Here is a 17,361-nt window from a genome sequence, read left to right as displayed (position 1 = left end):
TTTGCTACCTCTTGTCTCTATAACAAACTACATTACTCAATTACTCATTCTCCCTCTCCACCTGCACTGTTCATTAGCCCTTCTCTCTTAAACTCACCTTACTTTTGTACTCATGAATTTTACCTATTCCTAAACACTCTCTCTCCCCCCTGCACTTCAGCCCAAAAACGGTCTCACTACTGCAAATCTGCTTCTCATCTCATGTCACTCTCCCTCTTGCTCATACTAGCTGCTGGCGACATCTCCCCTAATCCTGGTCCCTCACAACCTCCTAGCCTTTCACATCCCTGTGTGCCTTTCAATAGACTTCATAAACAAAACTATGGTAACTTTAACCACATTCCTCTTACATCTAAAACCACCTCCCCCTTCACTTGTGCACTCTGGAACTCTCGCTCTGTTTGCAACAAGCTCACTTCTGTCCATGATCTCTTTATCTCCCACTCTCTTAACCTTCTGGCTCTTACAGAAACCTGGCTCTCTACTTCAGACACAGCATCCACTGCTGCACTGTCACATGGGGGTCTCCATTTCAGCCACACTCCTAGGTCTGGCAATAGACAAGGAGGTGGTGTTCGTATTTTATTTTCCTCTTGCTGCACCTTTCAACAAATACAGCCCTTCTCTTCACTCACATTTTCTTCATTTGAAGCACACATGATTTGGTTATTCTCTCCCCTCTCTATACGTGTTGCAGTCATATACCGCCCCCCTGGCTCCCCAACTCAATTCTTAGATCACTTTGCTGCCTGGCTTCCTTATTTCCTTTCCTCAGACACCCCTGTCCTCATTCTTGACGACTTTAACATCCCTCTTGACAATCCCACTGCCTCCTCTGCAAAACAACTCCTTCAACTCACTTCCTCTTCCGACCTGTCACAATGGACTGACTCTCCCACTCAAAAAGATGGTCATTCCCTTGACCTGATTTTCATCTATCGATGCACTATCTCAAATTTAACAAAGTCCCCTTTTCCTCTCTCTGACCACCATCTCCTAACTTGCAACATCACTTCCCTACCTACAACTCCCCCTCCCTCTACCCCTCACACCAAATTTCACAGAAGCACTGTCACTAGATCTGCAACAGCTCGCTAGCTCTCTCAAACCTCTCCTCTCATCCATCACCTCCTTTTCCTGCCCTGACCAATCTATCTGCCACTATAACTCCACCCTTACATTGGTCATTGACAATCTGGCCCCTCCAACCATAGCTCTAAAACCACACTCTCATCCTCAGCCCTGGCATACTCCTCTGACATGGTACCTACGCAGATGTTCCCGTACTGCTGAGCGACACTGGAGGAAATCTCGGAGTTCAGCTGACTTTCTTCACTACAAGTTCATCCTGAACTCCTACTACTCTGCCCTTAATCTCTATAAGCAACAATACTTCTCTAATCTCATCTCTACTCTTTCCTCTAACCCAAAACGTCTGTTCTCCACGTTCAATACTCTTCTCCGCCCACCCCCACCTCCTAATACAACCTCTCTCTCAGCTCAAGATTTTGCCAGCCACTTCAAAAACAAATTGATTCCATCAGAAGTGAAATCAGCTCTCAACATACTACCAATCTCCCACCCCCTCAAAAGCTCACAATCATCCAAAACCCAAATATCAAAAAATGCAGCTCTTTTGCCCCTGTTAACGAGGATGAGGTTTCTGCTCTTATACTGTCCTCCCACCTCACTACCTGTCCCCTTGACCCCATTCCCTCACAGCTACTCCCCTCCCTCTCTTCTACCCTCACCCCCATACTTACACACATTTTCAACCTCTCCCTCAGCACTGGTATATTTCCCTCATCTCTAAAACATGCACTGGTCACACCTATCCTCAAAAAACCTTCCCTCGATCCAACCTCCCCATCCAACTACCACCCTATTTCCCTACTCCCTCTTGCCTCAAAGCTCCTAGAAAAGCTAGTACACACACGTCTATCCCATTTCCTTACACTAAACTCTCTTCTTGACCCACTGCAATCTGGATTTCATCCCCATCACTCTACAGAGACAGCAATTGTCAAGGTTAACAACCACCTACTTACAGCAAAATCCAAAGGCCACTTCTCTCTGCTTATCCTCCTTGACCTGTCTGCAGCCTTTGACACTGTTGACCACCCTCTACTGCTCCAAACCCTCCAATCCTTCGGCATCTGTGACACAGCTCTTCCTATCTAACTAACCGTACATTTAGTGTAGACTTCTCCGGAGCATCCTCTGCCCCGTTACCACTTTCTGTTGGGGTACCTCAAGGCTCTGTCCTCGGTCCCCTTCTGTTTTCAATCTACACGTCATCATTAGGTTCCTTAATAAAGTCCCATGGGTTTCAATATCATTTGTATGCCGATGACACCCAAATCTACCTCTCTGCACCAGACCTACGTCCTTCCTTACTAACCCGTGTCACTAACTGTCTTTCTCATTTCTCATCTTGGATGTCCTCTCACTACCTTAAGCTAAATCTCTCCAAAACTGAACTCCTTATTTTTCCCCCTTCTTCCAATGTCTCCACCCCCAAAATTTCTATAACTGTTGATAATTCCATAATTACTCCTACCCCGCATGCCCGATTTCTTGGGGTAACACTTGACTCAGACCTTTCCTTCACTCCTCACATTCAGTCCTTGGCAAAAGCCTGCCGCTTCAACCTTAAAATCATTGCTAAAATTAGACATTTCCTTACACAAGATACAACTAAGATTTTAATCCACTCTCTCATCCTTTCCCGCCTCGACTACTGCAACTCCGTCCTCTCTGGTCTACTTAGCTGCCGCATAGCTCCTTTACAATCCATTATGAATGCCTCTGCCAGGCTCATCTTCCTTACTCGTCGATCTTCATCTGCTGCACCTCTCCTCTCTGCCAATACCTTCACTGGCTTCCTCTTGCCTCTAGGATTAAACACAAAATCCTCACTCTGACATATAAAGCTCTCAACTGCACTGCTCCCCCCTACATTTCAGAACTTGTCTCCAGATACTCTCCCTCCCGTCCCCTTCTATCAGCTCAGGATCTCCTCCTCTCTTGTTACTTCCTCACATTCCCGACTACAGGACTTCTCCAGACTGGCCCCCATCTTGTGGAACTCCCTGCCTCGCTCCACAAGACTCTCCCCTAGTTTTAACAGCTTCAAGCGCTCCCTAAAAACTCTACGATTCAGGGATGCTTACAACCAACACTAACCTTTCCTAACTCCATTGCTTTCCCCTTGAACCCCTTAGAATGTAAGCCTATGAGCCCAGCTGTTTGCAGATCGCCTTCATAAGAGCCGACTACAACAGTGACACTCTCGGCAGGGCCCTCTACCCACTTGATCCCTGCAAAAGCTATCCTGTACACCGACTATGTTTACAGCGCTTCAAATACCTGATAATAATGATAATAATAATTTTTTCTAATTTATTTATAATTTTTCTAATCTCAGTCTTACATTTCTCATTGCAGATCATTTCTAAACAAGTCTTCCTCTACTTACCTGTGATAAGGAAACATGTCACAGTAAGTATTTCATCAAGTTAGAAATATAAACTGTGACCTATACTATTCTAGTATCACCATATTTTATGGGTACAATATTTATATAACACTGGATAAACAGGGCAGCTGATAGAAATATAGTAAACAAACTAAAAACACAAGGAAAACTTACACAACCTTTCTTGTTAGACCTATATATTAAAGGGAAACACCAAAATCTTTCATGTTCAGATATAGCTTTTACAGTTTTGAACAACTTTCCATTTTACTTCCATTGTCAATTTTGCTTCATACTCTTGATATCTTTTATTGAGGTAAAAGCCATGCCCTACTGGGAGCTAACTGAATACATTGGTAAGCCAATGATAAGAGACATACACGTGCAGACACCAATCAGCAGCTAGCTCCTGAGCCTACTAAGGTATGCTTTTCAACAAAGGATAGACAGTGAACAAACCAAATAAGATAATAGAGTAAATTAGAAAGTTGTTTAAAAATGTATGCTCTATCTGAATCTTTTTTTGTGTGACCAATATATCAGAGTTGAACAACTCAGCAGAGATTGGACTAAAGACTCAATGGGGCATATTTATTAAGCTCTGTACAGAGCTTGATGTTCCTTGTTTCCGACGAGCCTTCAGAAGTTATGAAGCAGGGGTATCGTATGCTGTCGGCATTTATCAATGTTTATTGATGTGCGGCGGACATGATATGCTACTTTGTATCATGTCCGCTCGCATATTGCTAAATATGCCCCAATGACTCTTCTTAGCACCTCTTGGTATAACCAAAAATAAATCATATTATTTTAAAGCATATATACTAAACACAAATTAAATATAAATGTATGTCTATTTCCACTCCTCCTGTATCATGTGACAGCCATCAACCAATCACAAGTGCATATATGTACATTCTTGCACATGCTCAGTAGGAGATGGTAACTCAAAAAGGTATAAATATCAAAAGTCTGTGCACATTTTGTTAATGGAAGTCAATTGGAAAGTTGTTTAAAATTGCATGCTCTATCTGAATAATGAAAGTTTAATTTTGACTTGAGTGTCCCTTTAATAGGAATGTTTTCTTTATGCATTCTGCTGTTCTTGAACACTTTAGGAGATTAAATGATTTGGTAAAAATGCAAATAGTGTCTGAGATTTAGTTTTTTTGTAATATCTTGAATATCCAGAATTTTCATCCTTTGCCCACAGCCAGTTCAATTAGAAAAGTGCTCTGTAAGCTGTAAACTCACACATCACAAATAGATCATACATATTAAAGCAACCAACAGATAACAAATAAAACACACCCAAGAACAATAACAATTTTGAATCTGATCTAATTAAATTAATATCTACGTCATAAAACAAACAAATATAAATGACAAATAACAGAAAAATCCAATACAGTAACTGAGCACTGATATTCCAGTGGGAAAAAAAGCTGGATCCATAAAATAAAAAGGACATTCAAAATAAAAATAATGTATTCAAATATTTTTTCATGATAAAAAGTTAAGTAAAGCTTTTTATTTATATTTGAAACTAACAGAACAGTGTTTGCGCACAACTGCTTATTGGCTGAGAAAGACAACTTTTCATTTCTATTGGCGAATAGCAAAACACCCCACAAACATAAAAAAAACTTTAGCACATTTGAAAATGTCCTTTTTTAGATGAAAAGAAAATACTAATTTTAACACAATAATAATTTTAATGAATAGTTCCATATTAGATCAATACTTTGTTCTTTGGGTGAAAAGTGTTTAAAGTAATTTTTTCACAAATACAGCAAAATATAATACATTCATGTGAGTAAAAATAAACATCCCGTAGTGAGATACTATTTAGTGTCTTTATTAAAGAAAACCGAAAACCAAAACCATTTTTCGTTATGAAAACTTCCTGAACTCATCAGTATTGGCATTAAATGATGTTTGTCTGTCTCTGTGTCTTTCTGTCTGCCTCTCTGTGTGTCTATTTATCCATCTATCTGTTAATGTTAATGACTTATATCTTCTTTCTTTTCTAGGACAAAGAGGAAAACAACCAGCGTTTCTCTTACTATTGGTTCATCCTTTAAGGAAGTTTCCAGAGAGTCCCAGAGTTCTTCAAAACTAATTCAGCCCATTCAGTTGGACACTAAAAAAGTACATAAGTTTGTGTGAAAACAATTCATGGAACTATTCTGAATTTACACGAATACAATAGATTGTGCCAAAACTCAAATGAAGTATAATCTAACTAACAGATTTTTAAATGTAATATTATTTACCATACTGTAGATGCAGGTTAGATTTATAATAAATTCGTACATTTATATTCCTGGGATATATGTGATTTAAAATTAACTTTTATGCTAAGTTGCAAAATAGACATTCTCTATTATATCTGAAATAAAATGCTGTATTTTTAAGAGTAAGATTATAGTTATAAAATATAAACAGTTATCAAAGATAATCTGTTGAATGGCTAACAATGAGATGCTATCTTTTTGTGTCCTATTGTGAGGATTCTGTTACATATGTATGAGAAAGCAGAACACATGCCTATAGCATATAAATTACAGTCAATTCATCAATAGAATCTGTTTTAACTTTTTATATTTAAATAATGTAGAGCACCATTCTAATCCACCAGGATCCTTTTTTTATGTAACAACATTGCACACATTGCTAAACCCATTAATATAGATTCAAACATTTACCATTTTAATTAGTAAAACTGAATCAACTGCTGTTCAATTCTTGTAAAGCAAAGTACAGTGCAAAGGTCACTGTAAAGCCACAAAAGAACTGTGGGATCCAATTCCAACCAATCAGAATTATCTTGCAAATGTTTTTATGTATATTTATGTATGTATATATCATTATATTTTTCAATTCAAATTCATTCCAAATAATTTGAAAACCCCACAATGACTTATTTCTCTAAGATTTTTTAAATGCATTTGCTCCACAAAAACTCCTTGGGGCCAAATTATCAGGTTCGCTGGAAACAGAAGTTATGAAGTTGTCCGCCTGCTCAGAGACTGCGGACATCAATCCGCCCGATCCTATACGATCGGGCTGATTGACACCCCCTGCTAGCCACTGATTGGCAGCGAATCTGCAGGGGGCGGCATTGCACAAGCAGTTCACAAGAACTGCTTGTGCAATGATAAATGCCGACAGCGTATCGATGTGTGGCGGACATACGTATGACATCGTTCATCGTATCATGTCCGTCCGCACTTTAATAAATTGGCCCCCTTGTGTACTTAGCATAGGGATAATTTAATAATACTGTTCCAAGCACTTTCGTGGCACTGTTTTCAAATGTTAAAGTTCTTGATCATTCTCATTTCACATAATCTGGTTTACATTGTACTTTGAGAAAGTAAACTACTAATTTTATTGGGCATTACTATCACTACTTCACACTCAGAAATGTTGTCTATGGTGCTCAATGTAATACACAGCTCCAAAGGAAAAAATTGCTCTTTCAGCTTTGTTTGGAAAATCTTATAGCAGTGACAGGCCTTTTTAGAGAATCTCACCTGAGCTGAGAGTAAGACCTTTAGAGAAACAGAGCCTTAATTTGCTCTAAATTTAAAGTATCACTCTACAAATGAAAGACTATTTTAAGTAAGATTTTGAATGCAAAATCATCTTGAATGTCTTATTTACAAAATGCTGTGACCTTATGTTTCACTCACTTGACCACAGGTCAGGTCTTCATACGTAAATTAATGTACATGAGTTATACTGTACATACACATATACTTACATGGAACAGCATTCTGTACATAAACTATTAATCTGCCTGCTATGTTCTGTTATAAATATTTTACTTCATTATTATAGATTCTTTTTTTATTCAGTGTTTCCACTTATTACTCCAGTCAGGACCTGTCAGGATAATATGCAGCATTAAAAGGAAAATGCAATTAATTAATAACTTTCAACAATCTGTCCTGCATCTGTCCTGCATTGCTGCAATTCTTACTGCAAAATGATTACTTGAAAGTTCACATCACTTCATTTCATCCTTGCCTACTTCTTCTCTATTTAGCTATTTAGCTCCTGGCTCTGTTTAAGGGTCCAATTAACTTAAAGGGCCACTCAACACAGTAAAATACCATAATCAATAAATGCATAATAAATAGACAACGCACAAGCATGTGCATATGAAATGATTGTGCATATTTAGATATTGGATATAATTAATGTGTGCTGAATCATGGAAGTTTATTTGTGACATTTGTGGTCTTTTAAGCTCTCTGCTCAGGAGTGATAATTATTATTGTTTATTTGTATAGAGCTGCAAACATTCCGTAGCGCTGGGTAGAGAGATAGGGGAATACAATGACAAATATTTGTGATAAGATAAGATACAAAAAACATAACAGACTAAACAAAACTAGTACAGAAGGAGGAGGGCCCTGCTCCATAGAGCTTACAATCTACAGGTTGATGGTGCAGAGACATAAGGTTTGGGGTAGCTTATCACATGGATTGTAGTTGCAGCAGTGAGTCAAGGAAGTTCAAGGTTTTTTTTGGTAGGATGAAAAACAGTGAGATAGTAAGCCTCTCTAAACAGGTGGGTTTTCAAAGAACGTCTAAAGATATACAAGGCTGGAGACAGTCTGATGGAGTGGGTGAGAGAGCTCCAGAGCACAGGAGCAGTGCGTGAGAAGTCTTGGAGGCGAGAGGGGGACGTAGAGATAATAGGAGTGGAGAGACTTAATTCAGTTTTGTTTGAAGAGGACGGCTCGGTGAATATTTGAAGATGAGAGTGGAAATATAGGGCTAGATTACGAGTGGCACGCTAACAGTTGTGCCTGAGCGATAAGGGGTTTTATTGCGGGTGTTAGCATATGTTGGAAAGTAGCACACGTATTACAAGTTGAAAGTTTGCTCGAGCACAATTGAAATTAATGCGCGTCTGGTTAGCATGACTTCAGAGCTCTGGTCAGCTGTTACGCTCAAATAAAAACACATTAAAAATACATTAAAAAGTACAGTTACACTCATAATAACACTGTCTTAAACAAATGTTTATATGTGTGTGCATACGTATTTATATGTATATAATATATATTTACAGACATATATACACATATAAACACATAAATACATATGTACACACACAGACACACACACACACACACACACACACATATATATATATATATATATATATATATATATATATATATACACATACAGTATGTGTGTGTGCATTGGAGCCCTTTGCAGCGAGGTAGCTGAAAACAGGAAAAATCATGTTTATGCTGCATTCATATTTAATATTAGTAATTTAGTATTTAACTGTGTGTGTACTGTAAATATTTCACATTCCAATGTTCTGCACCTAGGGGACTATGATCTAAGTATTTTAAAATACATACAGTATTCCTCTACATATCTGTATATTTCAAACAAAAATATATATTTTTTTATATATATATATATAGGTATAGAAATTAAATTGTACCAAAAAAACATCAGATATATATATATAGAAATATTTAATGAATAAATAGAATATATTCTTTCATGTCAAGAATATTGGAGTGTGAAATATTCATATTTCATGTCGTGTTAGCGCAATTGAGAACATTTGATCGGGTTTGCGCGACTTGTTCGATTTTAATTTTCCCCCCACTTTTCTTGATTCATTTAAGTCTATGGGGGAATATGTTAAGGTAGTCACGATATTTTAACTTTGGCGTTTTGCGCGCGTCGGGTTAGCACGTGAGTGAAAGCTTCTTCCTTTCAACTTGTAATATGCGCCATAACTGACACACGCAAAAATCTTACTTCTAGCTGCAGATGCGTAACTAGAAACCACAGGGCCCAGGTGCAAGAATCTAAGAAGGGCCTAAAAAGGGTCTGTCATTTGCTGGTTCCACAAACATATACACACACATGCATGCATAAATACACACACAGTCACATACACACACACACACATAAACACCAATGGGTAAAACAGAAACACTAACCCCTGTTGTCAGAGACACTAGTAAAGCATCAGGTCACACTCACATGATATCAGTGCAGGCAGTGGGAGGTCAACGTTTTTTTATTGAAGAAAAAAAATATATATATTTTTAAAGCTGGGCCCCCACCCTCAGGGGCCCAGTAGCAGTTGCGACCTCTGCACCCCCTGTAGTTTTTGCGGAGTAAGCAAGCTGGAGCAATAAATAGCGCTCAACTCATAATCTACCTCATAGTTGGGAGTAAGGCTTTATAGGTTATTGTTAATGCTTTGAATTGTATTGTAAAGTGTATAGAGAGCCAGTGTCGAGATTGGCAGAGCTGATGTAGATCGCAACTTGAATAGATGAGTCTAGTTGAAACATTCATGATAGGTTGGAGGGGCGAGAGGCGGTGTTTGGAGAGGCCATTAAGAAGTAGATTGCAGTAGTCAATGCGTAACGAAATGAGGGAATAATTTAGTATTTTTTAAGTTTCTTAAGTAAGGAAAGGATTAATTATGGAAATGTTGCATAGGTGTGCACGGCAGGATTTAGTAAGAGCTTGAATATGTGGAGTGAATGTGAGTTTAGAGTCAAGTGTGATCTCAAGACTGCGGACCAGGGGCGAGTTGTTGAGAATAGAGTCTCCAACTGTAAGAGAATGGTCAGGTGTTGGCTGTCTCAGAGAGGAGGTAATAAGAAGCAGCTCAGTTTTAGACAGATTGAATTGGAGGACATCCAAGATAAAATTGCAGAGAGACAGTTGGTAATCAGATTCTTGATGTATGATTCACACAAACATTGGATGAGCGGTGAACGCGTCACTACTTGGAAAAAAATGTTTTTTCTAAGTGGAATGGCAGAGGTGGGAGACAGTCTAATAAACAACTGAATTTTTTTATTTTTAGTTTTTTATTAAGTTTACAACAATCATAACAGAAAACTGGTATGAATAGACAAGGTACATAAGTTGTCAAACCATAACAGTGTTACATGACATTTAACATTCAAAACAATATCAAGGGTAATGTAGGCCTGATAGACAGGCTCATAATTGAACACAAAAGATTTGAGTGAAAATCTGATGAAGGACTAAGTAGTCCCTTTATTTGGAGTTTATATGTTAAGGGGAGAGGGGGGAGGGGTAACTATATTTACGTAGCAGCAAGATGGGGTATCCAATCTGAGATCTGATCACTGTCAAATTAAGTTATGTCAGTCTGTGGTTAAGACATTGGGTTTCTACTCTGTGTCATATTTATCTTTCCAGTCGGCCCAAATGAATTCAGAGATCTGAGTTATCTAATTTATTGAAAATGTCTATATTATTATTATTATTATTATTATTATTATTAATAAGAAGTCTAGACCATTTTGGCGGGGTTTCCATCTTTCATGAATTAACTATGGCATTTTTGACGTAAAGAGGTATATACATAGGTATGCATGGTGTTTTAGTAAGGCGTGAGTGCCTATATGTAAAAGGGCTAGAGATGGTTTCTTAGGCAAGGTTATACCCATGTTGGAAAGAGTGAGAAAGCATGTGTTCCACAGGGGCAAATTTAGGGCATTCCCACCAAATGTGCATAATGTTACCTGTCTGTCCACATCCCCGCCAAAAGAGGTTATACAATGGACTGCCTTTTTGGTCAGTTCTAGTGTACATTTCCAAGTTTGTGGGGGTATATGGGTTCCCAGTAGTGTCTCCCAGCGCTGAAGGTGGGGCAGTGGTTTGGAGGGCGAAACACCCCCAATGAGTAAGTAGTGCATGGAAAGAGGCCTGTGTAGTCTATTGCCTTGGCTCCAAATGGTTTCCCATGGCATAAGAGGATGGGATAGCCCTGGCTTAAAGCCCCAACTAAGTAAGTAGCTTTTGATTCTGTGGCATTCGAAGGATAAGTATGGGGTAACTTGGGTGTTGTCCACCACTAGCTGAGCAAATTGGCAAAATTGGTTTAGTGGGGGGTGTGACAAAAGGTCTGAGACCCTCCTAATGCCCAGTTGAGACCATTTATCAGGATGTGTTTCTGGTAAGCCAGTAAGTAATCCAGCCATGGAGATTATGGAGGAGGGATGTGGTGCAACAAGTGGGTAGTGTCTGAGTTTGTCCTACATAGAGAGACATTCGTAAACTGTAGGGTTGACTATCTCTAAGTTTCTGCGACAATGTGGTGGGCTCGAAATTAGATTGCGAAGATGGATGTTGTGGGGTAAAGAAGCTTGCTCTATGGATCTCCATGTGCTCAGTGATTGGAGAACTCCTAAATGCACAACATGGGTGAGCATAGCACCTTCATAATACTTAATCACAAAAGACGATGCTAGACCGCCTGTTTGCTTAGGGGTTTGGAGGATTTTTTATTTATTTTTATTATTATTTATTTATAAACCAACAAATTATCCAGACATTATCTATGACAGAAAAGAATTGTGTTACATGCATATATTCATCTTACCACGCAGGGTAGTTCGAAACAAAACTTAACAAATACTATATCCAATTGCAAAAAAAAAAAAATATATATATACCTATATGTACCAGCTTAATTATCTGGATATATGATTGTACTTTGCCTAGCAAGAGGTGGATACATTAAATTTCTTCAAAAAAAGAGAAAGGAAAAAAAAAAAAAGAAAAAAGAAAAAGAAAATATACAGCATACCGGCAATAACCATTGCCCCACACTGAATGCGATCTCTTCTATTCTACAATTTTTCCTTCTCTTTTCTCCTTTTTTCCTTTCTCTTATTTCCAGTTTTGCATTGGCTTTAAATTGATGTTGGTGGATTTTTATTCTTATGTTTAACAGCCCCCCCAAATCAAACTAAACAAAACAAGACATAACAAGATGAGAAAAAAAAAGAAAAAAAAAAAAGAAAGAGTCCCTCCAAATCTCCCACCGCCATCCTCGTTCCCACATTCCAGGGTATGTTATGACTTGCCGTACTCTAGGGTGGCAAGTTTACGCCCATTCAGATGGTAAGCTGCCTAACTGCACCAGGGTGTCAAAAAAAGTTGTTTTCTTTATACCAGAAATTAATTGATCTTGGATTGAGGCGGGATAGGATTTTATTATACCCAACCATTTTTGAAGATATTTCTCCAGATTCCCTTCTATAAATAAATCACTAGAATATTGTTCCATAATAATTATATTGGCCACCGCCGATTTATATTTTTGAAAAGATATAGATCCATTAGATTTCCAGTTTAATAAAATTGTATTACGAGCAGCCAGTATAGTTGTATTAATTGTCTTGTAATGCTTATTTAAAAAGACCTCTAATGGGCCTATCTTACTTGGGACTTCTAAACTGAGGGATAACCAGAGATTTATCTTATTCCAAAACTGATAAATTATTGGGCAATTCCAGAAGCAGTGCATAATATCTGCATTCAAATTACCACATTTCAAGCAAACATTATTGTCAAGAGGATAACATTTTTTAAGATGTGCGGGGGTGACGTATATCAAGTTAAGACGTTTGCAGTGTGATTCTCTCCAGGATATTATACTGGTTGTTTTCCCTATTCTTCTGAAACTGTCCTCAATTTCTACCCAAGTAAGCTGGGGAAAGTATATTTTCCATTTCTCGACTAAAACTTCAAGACGGGTCTGGCCGGCTTTCTGAATCAGTAGATTATACAAAAGAGAAATAGACCTAATACCTTGTCTGTAAATATTGATTACAGGATTAATATCTCCAAATTTCCAGTCAGTTTTGTTATCCTGCCACAGTTCTTCATACATATGTCTCAATTGCAAGTATGCATAGAAAATATGTTTATGGATCCCAAATTCACTCTGAAGATCCGAGAATGACTTAGCCATATCTAGCCTATTATCCCTGATTTGGATCAAATCCTTTAATTCTTTATTGAACCATACTTTAAAAATCCTGGAAGAAATTCCAGCTGGAAATTTAGGGTTGCCTCGAATGGGCAGATATTTAGAGGATTTCCAATTAATTTTTAGCTCATCACACAGCTTATGCCAGGCCAGGATAGGATTCAGCAGAGTCCCCATCTTAACCAGCTGTTTAGGTATCTCCCTCTTATCCAGATGGATCAGGGCTCTCAGTATGAATGGAGTCACAACTTCCGTTTCCAGGTGTAGATTGGTTGAATACTCTGTTTCTGTGATCCAGTCTAAAATGTATTTGCTTAATATAGCTAAATTATAGTATTTAAGATTTGGAAGCGCCAGGCCTCCCATGTTTGTATGTAAAGTTAGATTTTGTACTGATATCCGTCTGTGTTTTTGGTTCCATAAGAACCCTGCTGTGAGATTGTTAAATAAGGTCACATCTTTACTTTTAATCAGAAGCGGCAAATTTTGAAGTAAGTAGAGAAGCTGAGGAAAAAAAAGAGCCTTAACCATGGCAACTCGCGCAGATAGTGAAATTGGAAGCGACATCCACCTGTCCAACTCTTGTTTATATTTGGAGAAATAAGGTGTAAAATTCAAATCATACCATACGTTGGGGTCTTTATGTATTTTGATCCCTAGATAGTTTATAGAGTCTACCAATTTAAAGGGGTATCTACCCGGTGGAGTGTCATTTTGAGTAAACCATAACATTTCTGATTTTTCTGGGTTGATCCTATAGCCCGCGAAGGACCCAAATTGTTTAGCTAGGGCCAAAAAGTGTTGTATGGATAGATCTGATTCATTCATAAATATAAGTAAATCGTCCGCATATAGAGTAAGAACGGTTTTACTTTTACCAATCATTATCCCTGGTAAATCTTGCCTTAATTTGACCGCAAAAGGCTCTAACACCAAATTAAACAAAAGGGGTGAGAACGAGAATAATATCTGGAGAGGGTTCAGAATTTATTAATAGATTAGAGATTGGGTTTTGATAAATTGTATGGATCATTGTTAAGAAGTTACCCTTAAATCCAAAAGTTGCTAAGGAACAAAATAGATGATCCCAATTAATGAGGTCAAAGGCCTTTTCGGCATCAATCGCCACTAGGGCCATGTTAGATCTTTCTCGGCAAGTTTTACCCTTATTTTCTGACCAGAAAAAGTCTAAGACTGTCAAGACTCGACGTATGATTTTGGACACATTTCTACCTGGCATAAAACCTACTTGATCCGAATGGACCAGATTTCCAATACAGCTTTTCAGTCTATTTGCTAAAATCGACGTAAAAATCTTATAATCACAATTTAATAGTGATATGGGCCTATATGCCGCCATATTTTCTGGATCTTTATTCTTTTTCGGTATAAGGGTAATTAAAGATGCCGAAAAGTATCTAGATGGTTTCTTATTTTCTATATAATAGCAATTAAACAGGTTCGCCAGAAAATCCGGAACATATTCCAATAGAATTTTGTATAGTTCCATTGGCAATTGATCAGGGCCAGGCGCTTTAGAGATTTTGGCCACATTGATCTGCTTTGTGACTTCTTCCACTGTGATCGGTGCATTTAATGAATCAAGCTCTTGACTGGATATCTTGGGTATTTTAAGACTATTCCAAAAATTTAATTTATTTTGGTTATTTATTTCTTCCTTCTTATAAATCTCTTTATAGAATTCATAGAAAGCTTCTTTAATTTCCGCGGGGTTAGTGATATTTTTACCCGCCACTCTGATTTTATGAATTCTTCTATTACTCTGTCTATGTTTAATTAGATTAGAGAGGTACCTGGCGGATCTCCCATAATTCCCTTGATATCTAGCTCTCAGTTTTAAGTCTTCTTGGGTAGTCTTATGTTTAATATATAGGTCCCTTTCATTTTTTTTCTCAGAATAGTTATCCCAGGTTTGTTTAGTAGGGTCTTTAATATATACCTCGTAGGCGTTCCTAATTTGATTTGTTAGCTGAGTTTCTCGGGCCTTACATTTTCTTTTTAACCTGCATAGATATGCTCTTATTTCACCCCTAATGGTCGCCTTAAATGCTTCCCAGAATATTTCTGGTTTAAACCAGAAGGTAATATTATTATTCTTATATTCATTCCACTTCTCTCTCATCCAGTTGGTAAATTGTAAATTATTTATTAGATAGGAAGGGAAAGCAAGTCTGGAAAAATAGGCCCAGAATTTGCGCCCATTTTAATTAGTAGCGAGATAATTGCATGGTCAGAAATAATTATATCTCTGATGCCTGTATTAATAACTTGATTTAATAGGAGTTCTGACCCCAGAAACATATCTATACGGGAAAGTGTGTTAAATGTTTTCGATTCACATGTAAATGCTCTTACATCGGGAAATTGTGCACGCCAAACATCCGAGAGCCCAAGATCCATCATGAAGTTGGAGAGGGTCCGATTCTTCCCGAATTCAGACTTGTTAACACATTTAAACCTATCTAGTCGAGGCCTGTGGGCAATATTTGGAGGATTTTATGTGCCACTCTGGGAAGTTTATTTTGCCAAATGTATTTTGTCAGTTCACTTTGAAATTGTAAAAAGATATTTTTGGGGACTCTAATTGGAAGACAACAAAAGAGGTATGTGAGTTTGGGCAAGAAAGACATTTTTAATGTAGCTATTCTACCTAGCCAGGAGATGTGGGACAGATTCCATTTAATTTTGAGAGTTCTAAATTCCTCCAGGAGGGGTAGATAATTGTTTTTTAATATTTGGGCGAAACTGCTAGATGTAAAACAAATTTATCTAACCAGGCAAAGCTATAGCTAGAATGCAAATGTTGCAAGTGGGTAGGCAAAATAACTTGAGTGTAGATCTCTGTTTTGGAGAGGTTTAATTTATAAAAAGAATGGGCATACGAAAGAGTCAAGGACTTTCATAAGCCTGGGGAAGGTATGCACAGGGTCTGAGGAGAAAATTGTGACGTTGTCTGCAAACAAGGCTATCTTATGATGGTCAGTTCTAATTTGCTCAGCTAGTGGTTCTATTGCTAATGCAAACAGCAAGGATGACAGGGGGCAGAATAAAGGGCTCTGACAGCTGTTATCATCTCACTTGGAAATTTAAAGTTCCCGAGGACCTACCAAAGGTAGTCACAAAGTATTCAGTCAAAAGCCTTCTCTGCATCTAGGGAGATAACCGACAAGGGCTTGTCATATTTAGAGGATGGGCTTAGTATATTTAGTAAACGTCTGGTGTTATCCGGGCCCTTTCTATAGGGCACAAATCCTATTTAATCAGGGTTAATAAGGTGGGGAAGAAGGCAGGAAATGCGCATATAGGTCTTATAAAAGTGCGCCGTGTAACTGATAGTGATGTTGCAAACCTAACAATTTTGGTTCGCGAACGGCGGACTGGAACTTCCATAACTGTTCGCAAACCGGCGAACCGCCATTGACTTCAATAGGCAGGCGAACTTTAAAACCCACAGGGATTCTTTCTGGCCACAATAGTGATGGAAAAGTTTTTTCAAGGGGACTAACACCTGGACTGTGGAATGCCGGAGGGGGATCCATGGCAAAACTCCCATGGAAAATTACATAGTTGATGCAGAGTCTGGTTTTAAGCCATAAAGGGCATAAATCAAATCACCTAACATTCCTAAATTGTTTGGAATAACATGCTTTAAAACATCAGGTATGATGTTGTATCGATCAGGTAGTGTAAGGGTTACCCCCGCTTCACAGTGACAGACCAAACTCCCTGTGTAACGCACCGCAAACAACCGCAAACAGTCCATTTGCACAACCACGAGATAGATAGATTTGATAGATAGATACATAGATTACATAGATCAATAGATGCAATATACATTTGATATATAGATAGATTTTTAAAAAAAAATATTTACACTACTGTTATAACAAATATGATTGGTGGCACTTAGCAAGTGGGCCTGGCACACACGCTGGCAGGCAGGCAACTGCAATTAGATTACACTAGCAGACTGATGTTTCATAGTCAAAAAAGTTTTTTTTTTAAATATTTACACTACTGTTATAACAAATATGATTGGTGGCAC

The 17,361-nt window shown here is 38.0% G+C and overlaps 1 protein-coding gene across 2 annotated transcripts in view; it reads left to right on the top strand.

Moving 5' to 3' along the window:
* Positions 1–17,361, top strand: part of MYOT (myotilin) — a 206,454-nt gene that overhangs the window by 18,970 nt on the left and 170,123 nt on the right. For both annotated transcript variants that reach the window (XM_053717252.1, XM_053717253.1), the window contains 2 exons: positions 3,448–3,501; positions 5,512–5,629. In XM_053717252.1, coding sequence (XP_053573227.1) covers positions 3,494–3,501; positions 5,512–5,629 — 126 coding nt within the window. In that variant the 5' untranslated portion in view covers positions 3,448–3,493. The remainder of the gene's footprint in view (positions 1–3,447; positions 3,502–5,511; positions 5,630–17,361) is intronic.

Source organism: Bombina bombina, chromosome 6 (assembly GCF_027579735.1).
Source record: "Bombina bombina isolate aBomBom1 chromosome 6, aBomBom1.pri, whole genome shotgun sequence".
Classification (NCBI taxonomy): Eukaryota; Metazoa; Chordata; class Amphibia; order Anura; family Bombinatoridae; genus Bombina; species Bombina bombina.
Note: the sequence above shows the minus strand (reverse complement) of the source record. Positions and strands in the feature narration are given on the sequence as shown.